This window comes from Arabidopsis lyrata (genome assembly GCF_000004255.2).
Source record: "Arabidopsis lyrata subsp. lyrata unplaced genomic scaffold ARALYscaffold_4, whole genome shotgun sequence".
NCBI lineage: Eukaryota > Viridiplantae > Streptophyta > Magnoliopsida > Brassicales > Brassicaceae > Arabidopsis > Arabidopsis lyrata.
In genome coordinates this window covers 12982843-13004542 of record NW_003302552.1, presented here as the reverse complement: position 1 = coordinate 13004542, position 21700 = coordinate 12982843, and the positions used below count along the sequence as shown (strand labels likewise).

Below are 21700 nucleotides of genomic sequence, written 5' to 3'. Positions count from 1 at the left end.
ACAATTAATCAAGATTAATTCGGTTGGGTTATATAAATTTATCAACGTGAAACTAAACTAATTTTGAAATAGTAAGAGGGATATAGAAACTTTTATACCAAGCTGAATATGATTTTGTTAATTAATATTATTTGGTCGGATCACACTATTTTAGAAAAAAATATGTTAATAATTTTGGCCCATTTTAAATTCAAAACTTGAAAAGTTAGAACAAATTCGAACAAAAAATGAACCGAATGGGCTAATCTATACATTTTTATAGTTTACATAACTAGTTTTAATGACAACAAAACTGATTTATTTTTATTTCGTAAAAAACTCAATTTTGGAATTGAAATTTGTAAACTAGAATTTGAAAAAATAAATTACAAATTAAGTTGTTTTATCTATTTGTTTTTGTTTTAATATAATAGTTTATCTGGAATTTATTTGGTTTATTAATAAGATTAGTGGTTATTTTACCATTTTTTAAAATGTTAGGGTTTAAAAACCCACAAAAAAGTTAGGATTTTTTTTTTACATGTTTTTGAAATTCACCGAAATAGTTGAAGTGAAGGTGTTTTACCAATTTTTCTGAGAAATGTCCACGGTGAAGTAATCTAGTTTCTAATGATAGAGATTATATGATAGGACCTAAAAGGTTGAGAATGAGTCATGAGATTTTAAAGTTTGTGGCTTTGACTAAATCAAGTGTATATGGTAGTAATAAATAGGTTAGTCAGTTGGTGATAGACTATAACACCACTTACTTTCTTTCTTTCTTTTTCACTGAAAAGATTATATATCTTAAAACGGTACCATAGGTACCAACACTAAACCTTTACAATAGACACAGATTAGTAAAACAAAGTGATAAAAAGGAAATATATCACCCACCAAAAAATCAAGACAAATAAAAGACCAGAAATAGAGACATAGGAACAAACAAAGCCCTTACTCTTCTTTAGGAAACCTTTTTTATATATAAAAAGTCTAAATAAATCAATCAACTTAACACATCATAACTCTTTATATTTTTTTTCAATGTTTTTGAGTTAAGTTTTAGTTTATCATAAATTAGCCATAACTCAACTAAACTCAAAACTTAAATTTATTTTAAAATTTAAAATTGGTTCATAATTAATAACATTGTTAAGTGAACCATGTTTTACATTTATAATTCCAGTTAAATCAATCCTAACACATGTCATCATTCACACCTTCTAACAATCATAATACTTACTTCAAGTAATATAACACTACTTAACTTTTGTTTCACAAGTGAGATTAATCATGATTAGTCTTAGAAGTGGACTAAGTTGAATTTAAATTTTTTAAACATAGACTAACTAGAAATGGACCCATGCGTTGCGTGGTTTTAGTAATATATACTCAATTGTTTTTGTAAATAATATTATTTTAAATATTTTTTTATTGCAATACTATTTGAAAACTATATGATATTCTATTGATAAAAAAACGGTTATATAAATATAATAGAATCTTATAAGTGATAATTGTATATATTTACATGTCTATTTATAATATATTACATATATTAAACGTTTTTTTTTTGTATTTGACTTCGTATCCTATGAGTCATAGGATACATGAATTCTATGACTGTTCATTATATATATTCTCTTTTTAGTACATGAATTCTTATGCATAACATGTTCTCTATAATTCTAGAAACTCAAGTGTGAAATTTTAAATGTGTTTTATTTTTTCCAAATTTATATCTATTTTATTTAGAAGCAAAAATAAAAGATATATTATATATTATTTTATATATTGGCTTTCTCTTTAGGAATTTAGCTTTCTGAGACTAATTTTGTCACTTTGTTCTTTTTTTTTGTCACTTAGTTCCGATATTTTCATATTCTATTATTTTTTTATATTTTTTTATTTCTATCTTATTCAATCCAATGTTGCAATTGTGCTCTTTCTATTCTTTTCGATATTTTTAAAATAATCTTTTTATATTTTTATAATGCATACTTTTATTTTTAAAATAAGTGCATAATGTTTGTATTACTATCAAATGCATTTATACATTTACTTATATAAAATTTTATATTATATTTATGATAAGCTAAAAAAATTAAAAGTATACATAATTATATTATATTTTAATTTTGTTTTCAATTATTGTACACGATACTATTTAGCTATATTTTGACATTTAGTTTACTGTCATTTATAAACTAATCAACTATTATTTTAATTAGTAATATGTCATAAGATTCATCACTAATTCACTATATATTTATTTGTATTCAACTTAAGTATTTATAATCATAAATAACAATAAATAAAATTAAGTATGTATTGAATGAACATTTTAAATAGATTATATTTTTAAATTTTTATTTAGATGCATGCTTAGGTGGATGATGATGTGGATAGCGTAGATGGAGAGAAGACTCTCCCATTATATATATAGATTAACAAGTCCGGAGCAATTATTAGAATTTAATGAATGGAAATATTCCACGGAAAATTCGTTGAATAATCTTACATACAGTCCATGAGCTTGTTAACATAAAAAAAGATATCCAAACTGATAATTTTTCGTATTGCTATGTTATTTTAGTGTAATTGGTAATTAATCATTCTTTTTAATTTAATTGCTCAAATTTGCCTGTTTAGGTTCTATTATATGTAACTTAAAATTTTCTTATGTTTTGCTTATTTTATAGCTTTTTTCTTTATTTTTGCACGAATATCTTTGTTTTCTTCAAATATTACATTAGTTATAATTTACTTATAGAGTTGTAATAATATATTATTATTGAAACTATTATTAATTAATTTGGTTCATAACTAATAACATTGTTGAGTTAACTATAAGTTGCATCTATCATTCAAATTAAATCAATCTTAACATATGTCACCATTCACACCTTCTAAGACCATCTCCAATAGTAAGAACCCCTCATGCGTTCTTACCATTTGTTTTAATATAAAATATATTAATATTTAGGATAAGAGTTTGTGTATGAGATTTTAAAATTTTCATACTCATATGGAAGAATTCAAAGTGGAGTCCTTTTAAGATTTTTTTTAAAAAATTATAATATTAAAATTAAAATTATTAACATTTTAAAATTTATAAAACATATAGATAATTCCAATTCAGAAAATTATTAACATCTAACATGCATTTATCACAAAACAGAAAATAAACATTCAATACAAGAGTCAACTCTTACCTAATCTATCAAAATAAATTCACCAAGCAAAGAGATAAAAGTAAGTGTATCAGAGGGAACAAGCCACACATGGAGACATATAGTGTTGGTCTGTTGGATGTCAAGTGAAGATGAAAATGCCATCCTATTCAAAAATAGGGTTCTTGTTGTTGAGGAATATGAAGTTGTCATATATGTACATTTTAGGGCTGTAGCAATGCCAAGGGTGAATGGATCTGCACCGGACTTATGCAGACGATGGCCATGATCTTTACATCAGAGTGGTATCTTGTTGAACTAGGTTACTTCCTTCCCCTATAGTCTGGGAAGCCTTGCTCACAACTTCTCCCTCTCAAATAACCTGGGAAAGGGAGGTTTCGGCATTGTATTCAAGGTATAAAAATGATGCAATACTCTAAAAACACTTCACAAGAAACTGCCAAAATCCACACAAGGGTTTGACGCTTTGAATCACTAGCATGAAAGTCCAAAAATCAAGCTCAAGAGTAGTTCACAACTCGTAAGTAACCAAACATGAGTTTTTCACATTAAATAACAACAATTCAATCTAGTAAAATCAGAACTTCATCATACAAAATCATACAAAAAAATCCATAAATTTCCATAACCATCCATAAAAAATCAAACTTCTTGTAGAACACCAAACCAAGTTTGACAATATTCAAAGTCATTAAACACAAAATACAGAGATCAACATTCATAATCTTACTTCAAAAGAGACATTAATATAAACTAAACAAAAAAGAACATAAACCCATCAGATTACATACCAAAAGAAACCAAGATCTGAAACCTAAACACAAAACCCACAAACCCTAAGAGCTAGTAAACTTAGTAACAGCTTTAGTTCCTTCAGAAACAGCATGCTTAGCAAGTTCACCAGGCAAAACAAGTCTAACAGCTGTCTGAATCTCCCTAGAAGTAATCGTAGGTTTCTTATTATACCTAGCTAATTTCGAAGCTTCTTGCGCAAGTTTCTCGAATATATCATTGATAAAACTGTTCATAATCCCCATAGCTTTGCTTGAGATTCCAATATCTGGATGAACTTGTTTCAACACCTTGAAGATATAGATCTTGTATGTTTCTGTGCTTTTCTTGACTCGTTTCTTCTTCTTGTCGACTCCTCCGGTGACGGCTTCTTTTGGTAGCTTTTTTCCGGCTTTTGGTTTCTTCTCTGCTGGTGCTTTTTCGGCTACTTTCTCTTCTTCTACTGCTGGAGCTTTCTCTGCCGCGGAGAGTTTCTTCTCTGCTGGTTTCTTTCCGGCTTTTGGTGCCATTTTTGAGTTTTTCTCGGGAAAGTTTTTGCCTTTGGGTTTTTGTGATTGGTGATGATGAAGATGATGAAGAAGCGGTGAAAGATATTAAGAAATAAGAAGGGAAGTAATGGATTTGATTGGAGGATATGACTTGACGAGGATTGATGACGTGGAGATTTTTTGTTTGTTGGATTGAGGATATTAAATATCTTAATCAACGGTTGAGAGGTGATGATAGATAAGTGTTTTTCTTTTAAGTTGAGAAGGCGTTAGATTGCTGACGTGGAGTTATGTTAAGAATACTGATTTTATTTACTTAATAATGGAAAAAACATAATAACAAAGGTAATGGTACTAAGTTTTTTATACGATTGGTAACGACGGCTAGAGATTATAGATTTATAGTTGTGAAATTTGAGATTTTGGCTATAATAAGAATTTTAATTAGAAAAATATTAAAACTTATTGGTAAATATTATTACAGTAGAAACTGTAGTTTTAAATAATACAAATTATATCGGATTTAAATTTGGATGATAATATAACGATGAAAGTTGACCAACTCTCTTCATATGAATGCTACATCATCACACATAAAAAGATGTGTAATTTTAAATTATTTAAATTAAAATTAACAAAAGTAAATGAGAAAAATCAAAAGTCCTCCGTTACATTAAATCCTCTATCACTCTACTCTTAATTAATTTCTTCAAAAAAAAAAAATACAAAATTATGTTAATATGTCAAGCATTACTTTCATTCTACACTTTTTATTTTAGAATTTTTTTTTATCAATGATCATTACTCGATAATAGCTAAAAATTTACTTACTTAGCAGTTTAACTATTTGTTATTTAATTTTTTATTAGTTTAGTAATTCTTTGAGTCATTTCTCATAACTATGTTTGATGGTTTATATATGACGTTTGTCGATAATATTGACATGCAAGTATTTTTCAAGTAATGAATCTTTAAAACGTTAGACATACCAAAGAATTCAGGACACGAAACTCTTTCTTATATGACTATATGCAAAGGCATAGATCTAAAAGTGTTAAGTTAAATATCTCTTCTATTTTTTGCTTTGTTTTTCTTCTTCGTATATGAAAACTCTTGAAGCAAATAAGTAGTTAGTTATACTTGTTCAAATTATGGCATTCCAGTATTAAATCATGAGTTTATCACGATGTGGCTGAAGTACTAGATCATGATAGTACATAAAATACAGAATTATCTGTTTATAATAAAGTTAGGCAAATATCAAATTACACAAGTGACATAATTATTAAAATAGCATATATTGTTGTTGTATGTATTCATGATATTGAAAAAAATATTAGGATCTTAATTAATTAGGTATATAAATAATCATATTTATAGATAAAAAAGTATATATTGTTATTTCGAATCAAAAATGAATCTAATTATAAAAATTGTAACTACATAAGATGTATTTAATTTTACTAACTATATAATAACACACAAAATGAACAAAAATTAACAATATGAACGATGAACATGATTTCTTAAAATATTTTTATAACAATATGAACAATGAACATGATTTCTTAAAATATTTTTTATAACAATATGAACAATGAACATATTCACCTAGTTTATATATGAATATTGCTGAAGATGAGAATCACAGTCGCTCGTTCCGGAAAAGACGTCGCTGATTTTTTTAGCGATTGATAGTTTGCCTTCATCCAAAATTGAAACAGTCGTTGCGACTAAAACTAAAAAAAGATCAAAGTTGATATAGACCTTGTTCGGCACCAGATCGATGTGACAGTGACTATGAGAAGTTGTGCGTTTTATGAACAAATTTACTAAAATTGTTACTATCTCAAATGTCATGTTTTTAAGCAAGCCTAACATGCGAGCTTAACAATAATTCATGCTAAAAAAGTTACGAGAATGAGGCTAAAAGAGCGCATACCTTTGGTCTCCATAGCCAAAATAACCAAAGAATTTTTATTTGGTTAAATTATAGTCTTATTCCCAAAATAAAAAACATAAAAAACCGAATAATTTCATTCAAAGTCGCAGACTTACTAATAGTCGCAGACGTACCACCTACCTTGTCAGATTCACTCTTGATTGAGCTGGTTAGGCTCAGTTTCTCATACTCTATGGTGAGAATCTCAGATCCGGAGTCGGTGCTCAGTTCCTCCTCCTTCGCACGCTGGTTGATCAAATCATAAAGACATCAAAACAGATTAAGCAACTACAATCAACATAAACATAACAAAACTGGAGATCTCTATAGAATAACCTTTATTTTTAGACTGGATATCGGAGATTTGTTTGCCATCGTCTCAGATCCGGTGCTCTTTTTATCATCGGAGTCGGTGCTTAGTTCCTCCTCTTTCGCACGCTGTTTGATCTAATCATAAAGACATCAAAAAATCTGTGTGTGATGATCCTTAATACAAAAGCCAAAGTCGAATTCTATTGCATACTTCTTGTCGGTAACAAATTCGAACATATACGAGATTTTAACAATTCATATAACACGATTTAATAAGAGCAATAAAAAAAAAAAAAAAAAAAAGCAATGGACTTGTTGCCAACTGTACCTATAAGAAAAGAACGGCATGTTCCCACATTCATGACTTGACACATCACAATCTTTGAATTAAGGTGAAAAATAATATACCTCAAACCCTTAATCTAGCTTAACTAAGTTACATGTTTTTCTTAGTAACCGCATCTACCTAAACAAAGCATCTTCCTTCCGCAAGATAAGCCTTTAGTCTTGAGCGACATGCTGCAACATTAGTTTAGAAACTCTTTCTCTCTGAATTAGTTAATGGCTACACAATTGTTAATCCTTTCACTACCATTACCCACAAGTTCTTAGTTTCTGGCTGTATGTATTCCTTACTTTTTCTTTTTTTACTAAGTACATCTAAGTCGACATCGGATTGGAGAGAACAATCTTCAAATTGCTTTGCAAGGGCCATACCAACACAACCATCCGACATCACATACAAGTCTGACTAATCCTATCTTGAACTGACTCGTTGAAAAAGCAATCCATCAAGTTGATATTGGGCCGAATCCTAGTCTCGGCTACCAAAAAATACCATGACTTTGTTTCTAGTTAAAATTAAACTCTGGACTGAATTCAATGTAATAAGCGTGCTTATTTTGGTTATTAGTGAAGCATATATCGAGTATAAAAGAACAAAGTCTGGAGGCAAAAGTTCATAGCTTCTCCAGTGAAGTTTACTCTCTAGTTTCTACCAACTTTCGGGAAATTTTGGATTTATGTTATAATGCTTTTTTTTTTTGTTGAATACCTCATAATTTGGTAATATGATTTTATAGATTTGTTGAATACTAGCTAGTGGAGGGCCTGGAGGCGGCTATTGTGAATAACTCTGAATCACCGATTCAACTAGCAGTTGACCTTACAAGCTTGATGATCGATCTCTTGTGTATGACTAATTTAGCCGAAGAAACTAATACTTATTTATTAAAAAAAAATAAGAAGATAATGACATAAATTCATACATGATACATCATTACCATCTTCTTCACCAAGAAAGCTCAAAAACTCATACATCACAAATTAAAACATATCTAGTTAATTAGATCGGATTCCCAAAACATATTTAGGTAATCGTTTCCAACCATTAATTTAGTTGACATGAGACCGGCGCCATTAGTGACTAAGGTGAAAATGATTGTTCTGAAAATCGGTTGAAGACTATTCAGTTTAAAAATCTATATTGGACCGGACGCATTCATCAAAGAATTATCGTTATATCTCATTATCAATTGCTTCCATAACTTTCTAATAGGTCTTATCTTTACAAACTCAGAAGTCCTTTTTCAGTTTGGGCTTTACGATATATCTTTGTTTTCTTATATAAGATTTTTTTTATTTCTTGCATAGTTTAATTACATATAAAATTTATGTTGTGAATGATAATATAAACGATGTAGTCCACAAGCTAGTACTTAGTCTATATAGCATCTGTCACAAGTCGAAACTATTCAAGCTCTTAGTGTTTGAAGAACTTATATTTCGAAATTCAATTACAAGGCCAAAGATAAACTAACCACTTTAAACATAATTTATAAATAAATTAAATAACTATATACCTGAATTTGTAAAGACTGTATTTACTATAAGGATTTTTGATTGAGTAAGTTCAACAAAGTCTTTTTAGATTATAAATTTTATTAGGTAAATGTAAAATAGCATCAAGTACAACTTTGAAACATAACCAAAACAAAAATTAGAAACCCAACATCAAATAAAAACGTCTAAGATTTTTTTTTTGTTTTTTTAAAACGTCTAAGATTATTAGATACCGCTAATCTCTCGAGAAGAGTCAGTAACGTTGAGAATGGAGATTGAACATATTAACGTCAACGTTCCAAACAATTTATTCACTGCTCACATGAATCATCGCCTATATATCCACCTAGGAAGCTATATATATATCATTGAGATTGCTTAGGTTGAAACTTGGTTTCTCTACGAAAACTTCTCGGAAACTAATCTAATAAAATAATTTATTCCAATTGGTTCAACAAAATGGTAGCTATTTTCTCATCACACAATTTTTATCGTCATTATATATTTATTTCTATAACCGGAGATCTAGATCGAAGAAGCCTAAACTAATCCACCAATCAATTTTATGACAATAACCACTAAACTACGTGACTATAACCACTAAACTACAATCTTTTGCTTCTTCTTATCATGTCTTTCGGTACACATATGTTTTATCACCAACGACTCATTTAATTGAGATTTAGTTTTAATTATGTGGATCTTTTGTTTTCCATGACCATGACATACCTTTTCTACTATACTAATCAGTCTTCTTTTTGAACCTAAAAGTCATAACGAAAATGAAAAGAAATCTTGAAATTTATAGTATATATATGACGTTCTTTTTTTGTTACCAAAATATTTTAGCAAATTTGTAACTTCACAACATGGATTTCTCACGTGTAATTTCTAAAAATATATTACTACTAATACCTGAATTTACTTGATATCATATTATTTGTTTAAATCCCTCAAGGAAAACACAAAACCTAATGACATTTTGCCACTACGTTTTTTTGCCAATTTTGGGAATTTAGTTATCTATCAAAGAAGCCGTAAGTCGTCTAAACCTAATAGCTTCTTATATATACCTCCAAACAATTTATTATCGCCTATATATCTAGCTAGGATGTTACCTATATTGATATTGCTTATGCTTGAATTACTTGGTTTATCTATGAAAATTTCTAGGAAACTCTACTGATAAAATCGCGTCTGTAATTGGTCCGATCATGCCAAAAATATTGAAGTGATGCGTCTCATCACAGATATATTCATCCTCCTTATAAATACTTGAAATCTGCAAAAGGGTTTTGTAGTGGCTAGAAGAATAAGTCTACCAAATGACTATAACATGACTATATATAATCTGCAATCTCTGGTCTAAATCCACATGACTAAAACCACTGAACTTATAATTACTTGCTTATTCTTATATATCATGTCTTTCCGTACACATAAATGTTTATCACCATCGGCTCATTTCAATTGGGATTTATTTTATATGTGGATATTTCAGTTCTATATGACGATGACCATAATTAACTTTTGAATACTAATCAGTCTTTTCTTTAAACCAAAAAGTCATATCTAAAACGAAAAGAAATCTCGAAATTTTTAGTAAATGACTTTCTTTTTTCGTTACCAAAAGTGTTTAGCAAGCTATAGACAAAAAAACAAAAATGTCTAATTATAGACAGATAACAAAACCAAGATGTCTTATACTCCTATTTCTAGACAAAGATGTCCGATTAGTTTATAGAACCGAAAGTATCTATGGAACATGATTCTACTACCGAAAAACTGAAACTAAGAATCTGAACCTCACGTACGTACGTGTATCATTTGTTTATGGTATCATCCAAATTCAAAACTACTGTTTTCAGAATTCAAATTATATATGTCTACGTAATCAATGCGACGCCAAAAGAATTCAACAAAATGATTATTACTGAAACAGACTTATATATATATATATATATAATAACTCGAACAATATAAGATGTATATCTGTATCTATACATAAACGGTATATACCATAAAGTTCTTATACAAAAATTACTGAAAAAGCCTAAATAATTTAAAAAAATATGAGATAAAATAAACTTACCCTACACACCCCAAAAAATGAAAAAACAAAATCAGAAAATCAACCTCCCAAGCTCCAACTTCAAATCTTCGTTTTCTAAAGGCGTCAAGTTCAAGTCCAAACACAAAACCCTCTTTCCATTACCACCGCCAGATTTCTTCATCGTCACCGGTGCTGTAGCCGGTGCCAAACTCCGGCCAACTCCTCCTCCTGATCCACCTCTATGCTTCCTCATGTGACCACCCAAGGCTTGCCCTACCGCGAACTCAGCACCGCATATGGGACACTCGTGTTTCACCGGTTTGACTCTCTTAGGAGAAGGAGGCGCGTGGCCTTCAAGCGCTGCCGATCGCCTGTGGCTGGCTCGGTGACCTCCCAAGGCTTGAAACGACGGGAACTCCTTGTTGCATGTCTTGCACGCGAAAACACGGCTTTTGGTGTCGTTTTGATGAGCCTTTGATAGAAGAATCAAGCAATTTGCCATGTTGTTTATCATCTCCATCTCTGATCTTCCCCTTTCCATTTGACTGATTACTTTTTTGTTTTGATTGAGAAATGAAAAATGAAAAAATGAAAAATGAAACGAAGACTTTGTTGAATAATGAGTTTTGATCGTGTTTATATAAGCGAAAACTTAGCTTAGCTTTTTGCATTGACTTTTTTTTTTTTGTGATACGGAGAGCTGAAATTCTAGTTTTACCCTTTCCTCTTGCTGAATAAGTAAGTACCTTTTAGTTCAATAATAGTTTCGTGTTATTCTATACAAAATAGCAAAAAACTAAAATAATAACTGACTATTCATTTGATTGCTTATTAATCATCATATTCAACCTCTTAGAAACGAGACAGACATGTAAACAGAATATATTAGGCCATGAGTTAGTGAACTTACTTAAGATAAAAACTCTATATAGATTGTCATACACTAGATGATGAATTTTTCATTATTGTTTTAGCTAAACGAGTTAATAATTGTACTCAACCGATCATGCAGAGAACAAACAAATATTCGAATTCGAGTTTTATTAATAACTATATAGAAGAATATTGTAGCAACTGAAATTTAAGATTATAAGAAATCTCCCATATAAAAGTTAGAAGATATCTAAATAATATATAAGAGACATAAATCATTTTCACTTATTGTGAGTTAGTTATATAATAAAAACTTGTTAAATATAGCAAAAATCCAATTGACCGATTCAAAGCGTATTGTTAAAAATCGTTAACAATTTATAAAATAATATAATTCATGTAAAAAGCGGTACGACTAAAAATGTAAGATATTTTTATAAATTTTTGATGTTGTAGGTACCAACCAATGTTAATGGTAATACAACTGCGTTTGCCACAACACAAATATTATTATCATTGATATAATCTATATATCAACATAATCAATACAAATATATTTTTGTCAACAAGTAACTATGATTTCTTTAATATTTCAAAATGGAGTTAATAAATATATGGTGGTAATTAACTAAGAAAAATTAAAGATACACATGGAGTTGGTACCATGACCATGTCCCATGCTCCATTTTTAGCAGCAAAAAACTATGGACGGATCAGAGGGGATTAGCTTATTTGCTTTGAACGTGGCTCAAAACAACTATGGTTTTGATATGTAGTCGATATAAATTATGGACCGAAAGTTTAGAACTCTTCCGATGTTTAAAATGTTTTAAAGATAATTAAGATGACATTAGGAAATGGGTATTTTAGTAATTGAAGAGGAAGTACGGCAAGACTTTTGGTACGGCAAGTTGCGATTGAGTCACACAAACGTCATCGCATACCAAACCAAACGACGAGCAGAAAAATAGTCGTGAGTCAGACGCTCTAGAGTGTTTTACTATTATCAAACGTTTCACTTTATTCCCACACGCACTCTCTCGCGCATGCATCTCAAACGCTATTTTTTTCCAACTTTTCTTTTTGTGTTTCCTCGTGAAGATATAGATTATCTTCATTCAACATCACGCATGATAACTACGTTACGTGTTATCTTGTATGTTTTAGGTGTTGATTTAATTCTTAATGAATCGAAACAAACTTTTTGAGTTCATACTTTAATTTACATGAAGATGGTTAACCGATACCATAAGCCAAAGAGAAAATAATTAAGATACTGGTTTATAGTATATCATTCACAAATGTATGTAGACATAATGACAAACCATATGCATAATTTTTTTTTTTTATCTCTCTATATATATAAAGCTTTTATGGTCGGTCACTACAAACTACCAAAACCTTTCACTCTATAATAGTATAGAAATTGGACAAGCAAGTTATATATACAGTTTATATAATTATAATTAAGTGGCTCGGTGCCTTATTTTTTCCAATATATATTAACCAACATGGTGGTCATGTGGCTGGTTTGAATGATTTATTTTGGGGTTAAAGTCTTATGAATGTGCGGAAAATTATTTTTAGTGATAATAAAACAAAATCTTCAACTATATCATTCAACAACCAGCTTTTTATATCTGTTTGACTTAGTGTTTAAAAGTTGCTAATTTAGAAAATATATGTACTATTCAAATCCAAGTGGAGAAGTATTTTTATTCAAAAAAACTACGTACAAACTATAATAGTGATTTATTTTATATTTAAGTTAGAGTGGAGAAAACATGAGCTTATTTTTTAAAAAAAATCATGAAGATTAAAAATATAATTTTGAGTTTATAATATTATTTTATATTATTTGACTTGCACCTTATTACAAAAAATTGGAAACTTAATTTTTTGCTTTAATTGATTTAGATGCGTTTGGTTCAATTTTTCTTCAGTCCTTTAATTCGACACTAACTCTTCCTTTGTTTTGTTGTGATCATATGGGTTATGTGTGCAAGATCGGCACCTTATTATCTTTTTTTTGGACAAATCGGCACCTTATTATCTAAAGTCTAAAATCTATATTGTAATATTTTTTTAAAAAAAAGAGAGGTGTGAAATCGCTTCTTAATAAAAACAGTAACCATGAAAGTAATTTTCAACAACAAAAATCCGTACACGAAAAGTACATAGTCGCGCGTGAAGTTGAAGTGTTCATATATGTTTGGAAAAGGGTAGAAAAAATAAGAGAACATCGAAGAAGATTAAAATACAAAAAAGTCCATGATCCACGCCGCCCTTTCGCAAAAAAAATAAAATGACATGAGTTTTTTTTGTTTACTAATACATATTCCAAGATTCTAGACTCAAATCTTGTCCCAAAAGAAAAGAAGGTCTAGACTCAAATCTAATGTACTCTACAAAGTCTAATATTTACCTAATTAATAAATCACGATTCCTTTCACGCTTTATAACTTACGTGGATAATCTTGTCCCACATAATTAGATTTAAGATTGTGTTTAAATGAACTAATTATTTTGACTCAAAATTCGTCTACAGTCAAAGAATTAGTGCCGTACGTGTCTTTATTGTTTTTGGGTTAGTTAGATGTAAAGAAGAATACCACCAATTAAATCGAAATCAGATGTCCAATAAAATATTTCAGTTTTGCTTAGCTCAATTTCACCTAGAAGATATAAGAGAATTGATACTACATAGTTTATTAGTCGACCTATGGTAAAATGATTAAAGAAGAAATCAACATCATCAAAAACACAAGTGTGACTATTAAATCGATTCTCTCTAACCGTTTTTATAGACCGGTGGTCGATAGATGTTTAAATTGTTCATAAGGACGTGTCTCATCCCTAGTTACATGTTCATATTGTTGCTTTCCGTCAACATTGTAAGGCCAACAACCATGATTAGAAGTTAGAACTGGCCTTGAATCCAAGTTTAGGAAGCTTTGGCTTGGGGTTTCAGATATATTAACATTTAGTTGAGCTAGTAAAAGTCAATGTACATGGGAATTAGTAGGTTTTAATTGTTCAATTGTTTTTCCTTGATTTAATTATTTTTTTGTATTTTCGTTTTCAAAAACTAATAATTTATGGGCCCGGTTTATTTATTTTGAATTCTAATGCTCTGATTCCATTTAGCCCGAGAAGATCGTAAAAAACTAAAAATGGATCTCTTTCTTGAAAATGGTCTAGGAAAGGAAACGCATGAAGGGCTATAGGCCAAGTTTAATAAGATTTCGTTCACATTTAACTAAAGCCCACCAAGATGTTTACTAGCTAGACATGCTCAATCAAAACTGCTAATTCGACTTTAAGTTGCATTAAATCCTTGATTCATACTATTAACCACTAAAACTAACGATTCAGTTTCTCGCCACATATATGTTTTATTATGTACGCGAACATCTATAAGGCCACCTGACCACCTTCATTGGTGGGTTTCTAAGTATATCTCACTTGTTAAAAAATAAAATATAAAATAAAAGCAGTAGAGAGACACAAACGGTTCTCAAACAAGAGACTATTAGAACTTCATGAGAACTCTACGGACACATGTCCTTTACTTAATGCCGGGCAACGTTTTTATTTAAAATATAATTTAAATACATAACTAAATTATATTTAAAATATTATTAATTTATTATTAAGAAACCCAAATGTGTATCTCCACTGATGGAGTTGGCCTAAATGGGGCTAGAACTCTCCATCGAAAGGGGTGGAACATTAATGATATGAGAATTTGAAGAGGTGATAAGATACTTTCAGAGAAATGTTAGACTCGCTTGAGAGCAAGATTTATCTTAAAACACTTGAATGCTCGTTATAAGGTATTTTAGTATTGTAAAGTCTACTGTCAGACGTAGTAGATATCTTATTGTACTTACTACTTAGTGGATGTACTAATCAAGGCACGAGAGATATCTTTGTGGAAGACTAGGGACTCTACTCCAGCCATATGTCCTGGATGTCCGTCCACGTGGTTTTCTTTTGTCCTGTGTTTTTTTTTTCTAAAAAAAATAACCTAAGTGTATATGTGTATTGGTCGTGTACTTTTATTTCACTTCTTGATTAGGTGAAGGCAATGTATCACATGATTTTTTTTTCATTTTTTAGATTTTTCGTATGATGGACTGATTGACACTTCCTGCTAAACCCGGTACGTGTATCTGAATCGTCACCAAAGCATCTAGCGTGAGAGTCAGGATTCCCTTTAAGATTCCATATCTGCGATAGGGGAGAGGTTTGTGGTTTGAAAATAAGAAAAAAAAACATATTCACCACTAGAGCAAAACTAGCATCCTCTCGTAGTGTTGCTATACAAAATTTGCTTTATTCTAGTAACATAATTTGGTGTGCTTTCTACTTTTTATTTTAACTTTTAAAATTTATTTGTTTTGTTTATAATTTTAGATTTTGAGTAATTCTAATTGTTGCATTTTGGCGTGAAACTTTTAGTTATGTGTCGCACACTCACGTGTGAAGCGCTCTTATCTTTCAGGAAAAGTTTCTCGTTTTATCTTGTTCATAAGAGAGATTTAGTTGCACATTAACTAGTTGTTATCACGTGTTTTCTCCTTATTCGCCGGACATGCAATTTACATGGTGTGTCGCTTTGTTCCCACTATTAAATGATGACATGCAAAACTTAGGGACTCGTTGCTTTGTGGTGAACGGCTTGAAGAGAATTTTATCACTTTGGTTTTTGTTCATGCCCAGACCTTTTCAAACGCCGCTTTGCGCTTTTTATATAAAATGCATGGATATTTAAGTTTTGTCCTTAAACTATCCATTCCTTCACTTTCTTTAGATAAATATAATCTTCGAACGATCTAAGGCTTGTTTATGCTTCTATTTAGCTTTGTTTCTCTGCTACTGTCATGTTAGAAGGTTGGTAAAGGCTTCCGCCATATTTCCATCTTCGGTCCATCTTTTTCTTGAAAGTTCTAGAGGTTGTTCGGCCAACAACCTCATTTATTAGGCTATGTAGGGTGGTCTTCGTAGGACATTAAGGTTGGTTTAGTTATATTATGTTTCTTCATTAGTGGTGGTTGATTATGTATTCCAACCCCATCTTGGATCACTCCTTTCATCCACAATCAATACAATAAAAACAATAGGGATCTCTCCTACGTTGACACATCAGCTTTTTCAGCTGTTCTGAGAGTGACACCTAATTAAAATCAACACCCAATAAAAACATTTTATTAATACAACTCAGCTATTCTCTGCCAATTATAATACTCCTTCGTTCCACGTCATTCTTTATTTCTTAAAGCTTATATCATGGGCTTATAGTTTAAAATTGATGTGCCTATTATTGTTTATATGTCATTGACATATTAGGCTAATTCTCTTTTTTTATAAATAATAAAAACTTCTTTAGAATATTAGAAAAAACAAAATAGATATCGATAAATGAAGGCATTCCTTGTGGTTATGGAAACTATACGGAAAAAAAGTTGTTGTTTTGGCTACCAGTAATTATAGTTTTTTTTTTCTTACCTTGGATTTATTTGATTCTTCAGCAATGTCGTTTTTTTATATAAAAAAAATAAATCAAATATAGTGCTTAATGAATTTGCGGTTTCAAATTATTTAAAAATTTTTGTGAGCGTAGTAATTCATATTATTCAAACATAGATTAAACTTTGTAAAAATTGTTTCAATTGGTAATATTCAAAAGAAAGTCACATTAGCTACACAATTTGATTAGTTGTAGAAGACATATAAGACTATTTTGAATTTGAGTAAAAAATATTTAGAAAAACTTACATATATGTATCAAACTGACGAATGAAACTTGAGAAATTTTTTGTGCTTCAAAAATAATAAAATATAGGAAGAAAGTCTCTAGAAAAGTCCATTGAGTTCTTCACGATGAAACTTTTGTTGTTATCACTCAAAGAAACAATTGAATCAAAAGAGGAAATCATCTACCATTTCATGTGTTTTAGGAAGAAAATGTGGACGTGAACTTAAGCCTCCATCCTTAAACAATACAAATCCAAGACGTTGAAAAACAAACCAAACTCAAATATAAACTTATTGCTCAGAATCAGAGATTAAATCAATAAAAGTATAAACTTTTAGGTTTCTACAAAACCAGATTCAAGTATTTAGATCAGAAGATTATATTTCCTCTCAAGATAACAACACGAATCGATGTCTCAATATTTAAAAAACACACATAATTGATAAATAAAAACCAAGAGTTTCTCACACAAGCCATGAAATTTATTGAGTGGAGAGAACCTAAAACGTTTGCCCACTTGTATCAAATTAAACACCAAACCAAATCTTCCAATGGATCTACAAAATCCGTTATACCAAACTCCTTAATTTATCCCCAAATCTATCCAAAACCAATAACAGACAACACAAAATGATAAACAAATTCCTTCTGCTTCTCCAACCAAATTATTTAAAATTAGACAAGAGGATCAATCAACAATTTAAACATTTCTATTCATCTCATGTTTCTGATTTGGAAATTGTCAAAACATACCAGATGATGACTGCAGAAAATTTGACTTCATACCTTAATGCTAATGGGGGAAAACCAATTTTCAAAACCTCATGATTTGATTGATTGAAGAAACAAACATACAGAGATGAACACTTTTTTTCTTTACTAATGGTAGAAGATGATTTATTGGTAGGAGTAGAGATGAAGAGAAAGTGTGGATTGCGAAAGAGAAGAACGATTTTTGGATTCTCAGAAATGATGAACTGGTTATCTAAATTGCATATTCTCATAGAGATTTTTTTTCCCTTTTTTAGAGTTAATTAAACTAAATCAATCTAATTTTATTTAATTAATTAGAAAATACAAAAAATCTAAAGCTCCAAATCAAGTGTAACATTGGTAAATGATTACGTATTAGTATTTATAATATTATTAATTAATGAAATAAATAAATACATTGGGTTATCAGTTCGGATTGAGAAGAAACATAATCGATGGTTTGAATGTAACTTATGGTTTGGTTTGGTTTAGTTCAATTCGGTTAAAATATCCACCCTAATAATATTATCCCGATCTATTCAAAAATCAAATTATTTTAAAGTTAAAAAATGTAATAGTGTTCAAATTTTAAAGAACAAAATACACACAAAATAAACTTTGCATATTTAATTATTGTGATCTAATGGTAAAATAATTATTTAAAGAAACAAAAGATATATTAATTATTTTTAGTATGATTCAAATTATGCTTGAGTACTATAAATAAATTTAAAAGAAAGAATCTAAGGTTTTTAAAGTATAGTAGTGGCTGAAAAAATAATTACATATCACAATATAAAAATCTAACATTTGTAAAAAATTAAACATATACTAAAAACATTAAATAAAACAAACAAATACAAATATAAAGTTATTTATTTATGTATGCATATATAAAATATAAAATATAGACAACTGAAATACGAGCAAAGGTAAATACAAAATCCAAGAAATCTTTTAAATGTCTATCATAAATACTTATATTAAAACAAATTAATTTACAAAAACGGTAGGAGCATATCCTTTCTTTGATTAACCGATGGAATAGAATGTTCCTTTTTTGTACCGGACCACTTGTTAAATTTACCTCATGCATGTTGTTCTCTAAAAATTACTTGATGTCAAACAACTTCTTCAAAAATAAATTTTTAAAAATTTGCCCTGCAGCGTAGCGCGGGTTTCGATCTAGTTTAAAAGATAAATACACCATATTTTAAATAATAATGTGAACATATATAAATTTATAATATAATTTGAATTTAACTTCAACAAATAAAACTTTTCATCTCACATATAAGTTAATAATTATCATAAAGCATAATTAAGCAATAATTGATATATTAAGTAAAAATTTATCCTAACATAGTATTAAAATTTGTAGTCAAATAGCCAGCAAAATGACAACACATATGTGGACCCTTTAACCACTATATAAATATTTGTTTTACAGTAAAAATAATAATAATACACATAAACCATAGAAAAAAATCATTTAGTGTAGTCATGGCAAGAAAGAAGTTAAATCTAACTTACATTTCCAATGATAGAATGAGGAAAAGATCATTCAACCAGAGGAGGGAAGGATTTATGAAGAAACTCAATGATCTCAAGATTTTATGCGATGTCAATGCATGTGCGGTCATCTACAATCCATTCAACTCAAATCCAGAGATGTGGCCGTCAAAATCAGAGGTGGATAACGTTATCAAGAAACTCAAGATGTTAACGGAGACCCAGAAGAAACTTAAATCGGTAAACCACGAAGAATTTCTCAATCTATACATCTCAAAAGTCGAAAAGCAAAGTAAGAAATTGATTGTGGATAATAAAGAGAATTGCTTAAAGGAGGTCATGTTCAAGTGTCTTAGTGGAAACATGGGAGATTTTGTTATGACTAATAATGATCGTCTTGACTTGTGTAAGTTTATTGATCAATATCTTAGAAATCTTTATCATCATAAAAATGAAACCCTCAATAATCCAAATTTTGAAATTGGAGAATCTTCTTCAATGGATATGGCACCAACCACTACTATTGCAAACATGGCACCAACCACTACTATTGCAAACATGGCAACAACTGTTGTGGATGAGGGCATGACACCACCTATTATTCCTGAAGTGAGTTCCTCCTCATTTCTGAACTCTCCACTCTTCAACTCTCCTCAGCTAACCAACGGGTTGCAGTTCATAGTCTCTCCAAACCATAGACTAGAGGATGTTAATCTAGCAAGTAATCTCTTTTTCAGTGACGCACAAAACATTTGTAGTCCAGCTATGAATCAGGTTTGTATGTTGTAATTATTCTATATATTTTAAATCATATATATTTGATTTTTCTAATATTATACTTTTCTCAACTAACCAAATAATTGCAGTTCATAACCCCATCAAACCAAGGAGCAGAACATGTGAATTTTCTTGAAAGTAATTTCCTTCCTAATAACAATCAAGAAGTTTATATCCCAGCTATGGATCAGGTTTGTATTTTTGATCATCATCCATATATTTTAAATCAAAATTGATATGTGTGTTATAGTCTCCGACTCTCCTAAACTAACTAAAAATGTGCATTACATATATAATATCTTCAAACAAGGGATCAAAGAAATTTAATTCTCTTGTGAATAACAACCAAGAAAATATATACAAATCCGTGATGAATCAAGTTGTAGTTTTGACTAATATTCATGTATTTTAAACTCATTTTTAACATAAACATCAATATTGTTATTCGATTGTGTTTCAGGATGACTTTTCCTATCCAAATCAAAATCATAATGAGAACCAGCAACAAAGATTCATTGACGAGATGATGAAGTATGATGAGAAAACAAGTTTTCCTTGGATTGTAGACAACAACTATTACAATCACAACCAGTAATAAAGCACATTCATCAACGCAGATGTCAATGCCAACGATGTTATATTTTCATTTTCATTTTTAAAGATTTTCTTAATGATGAATCGTAGAGTCTGATGTCTTATCTTTTAGTTCATCAAGTTTTAGTTTGCTAACTAATATGTTTTCTATAGATTCTCGTTTGTTTGTGTCTTAAGAGTTTGTGGATTCAAACCCCTCTTGATTCTGTTCCGCCGTTTCCGCATGTTAACCGCTGAACTCTTGATCAACCGTGTGTTCTAAGATTTGGTGGATTCCGATCTTGCATAAAGTCATCGTTATTGTACAAGAAAGGAGTCATCTACCCTCCGTAAACAAGTATGAGATATTCATAATTGTACTTAGAAAAGGAGAGAAATCTTAGCAACGGCAAATAGGAACTCTACCGGTATCGGAAACCATTGTTGGAGAGGTGATCTCGAGAATTGAAGATGAAATTTGTATTAACAACTACTAAACTTGGTTTCCAAAAACATGTAATTCTATAATGTATGTTTGAAAAGATCAGTAATTCACTATATCTAATAAATGGAAAAATTGTTTCATAACTAACTTGAGAAACAAAATCATGGAAGTCCCTTTTTCCTAAAAATGAGAAATTCTTTTCCGAATCTTTTGACATATGTTTGGTCTTTTTAACCCTTACCAATGATGAACATAACTGAAATATCACTCACCAACATCATTACAACATATGACCTTTGCCCAATTCGTTCACTTTTAGTTCGTTATTATGGCAACCAATATCAATAATTATCACTTTTCTTCACCAGGCGATTTTAACATTCCCACAACATTCCCACTACATT

At 29.9% G+C, this 21700-nt stretch overlaps 3 protein-coding genes and 1 long non-coding RNA gene across 5 annotated transcripts; 1 reads left to right on the top strand and 3 right to left on the bottom strand.

Moving 5' to 3' along the window:
- Positions 1-3782: 3782 nt before the first annotated feature.
- LOC9315249 (histone H2B.3) lies at positions 3783-4545 on the bottom strand. Its single transcript, XM_002879136.2, has one exon. The coding sequence runs from the start codon at positions 4472-4474 to the stop codon at positions 4010-4012; it is 465 nt and encodes a 154-aa protein (XP_002879182.1). The 5' UTR covers positions 4475-4545; the 3' UTR covers positions 3783-4009.
- A 1829-nt stretch (positions 4546-6374) lies between these two features.
- On the bottom strand, positions 6375-7573 carry LOC110229415. The gene is made up of 2 exons (XR_002332828.1): positions 6732-7573; positions 6375-6641 (listed from the first exon to the last, which is right to left on the bottom strand). It is a non-coding gene; the product is annotated as an uncharacterized LOC110229415 (long non-coding RNA).
- Positions 7574-10510: 2937 nt separating this feature from the next.
- Positions 10511-11321, bottom strand: LOC9317073 (zinc finger protein ZAT12). Its single transcript, XM_002879135.2, has one exon. It carries the CDS (start codon positions 11141-11143, stop codon positions 10673-10675), a length of 471 nt encoding a protein of 156 aa, XP_002879181.1. The 5' UTR covers positions 11144-11321; the 3' UTR covers positions 10511-10672.
- A 7968-nt stretch (positions 11322-19289) lies between these two features.
- Positions 19290-20976, top strand: LOC110229337 (agamous-like MADS-box protein AGL80). Of its 2 annotated transcripts, XM_021029206.1 has the most exons (4): positions 19290-20110; positions 20177-20275; positions 20368-20469; positions 20739-20976. In XM_021029206.1, the coding sequence occupies exons 1-4, from the start codon at positions 19493-19495 to the stop codon at positions 20871-20873; spliced, it is 954 nt and encodes a 317-aa protein (XP_020884865.1). In that variant the 5' UTR covers positions 19290-19492; the 3' UTR covers positions 20874-20976. The 2 variants fall into 2 exon arrangements, with proteins under 2 accessions (XP_020884865.1, XP_020884864.1); XM_021029205.1 differs by having other exon boundaries at positions 19291-20275.
- The last annotated feature ends 724 nt before the right edge of the window (positions 20977-21700 follow it).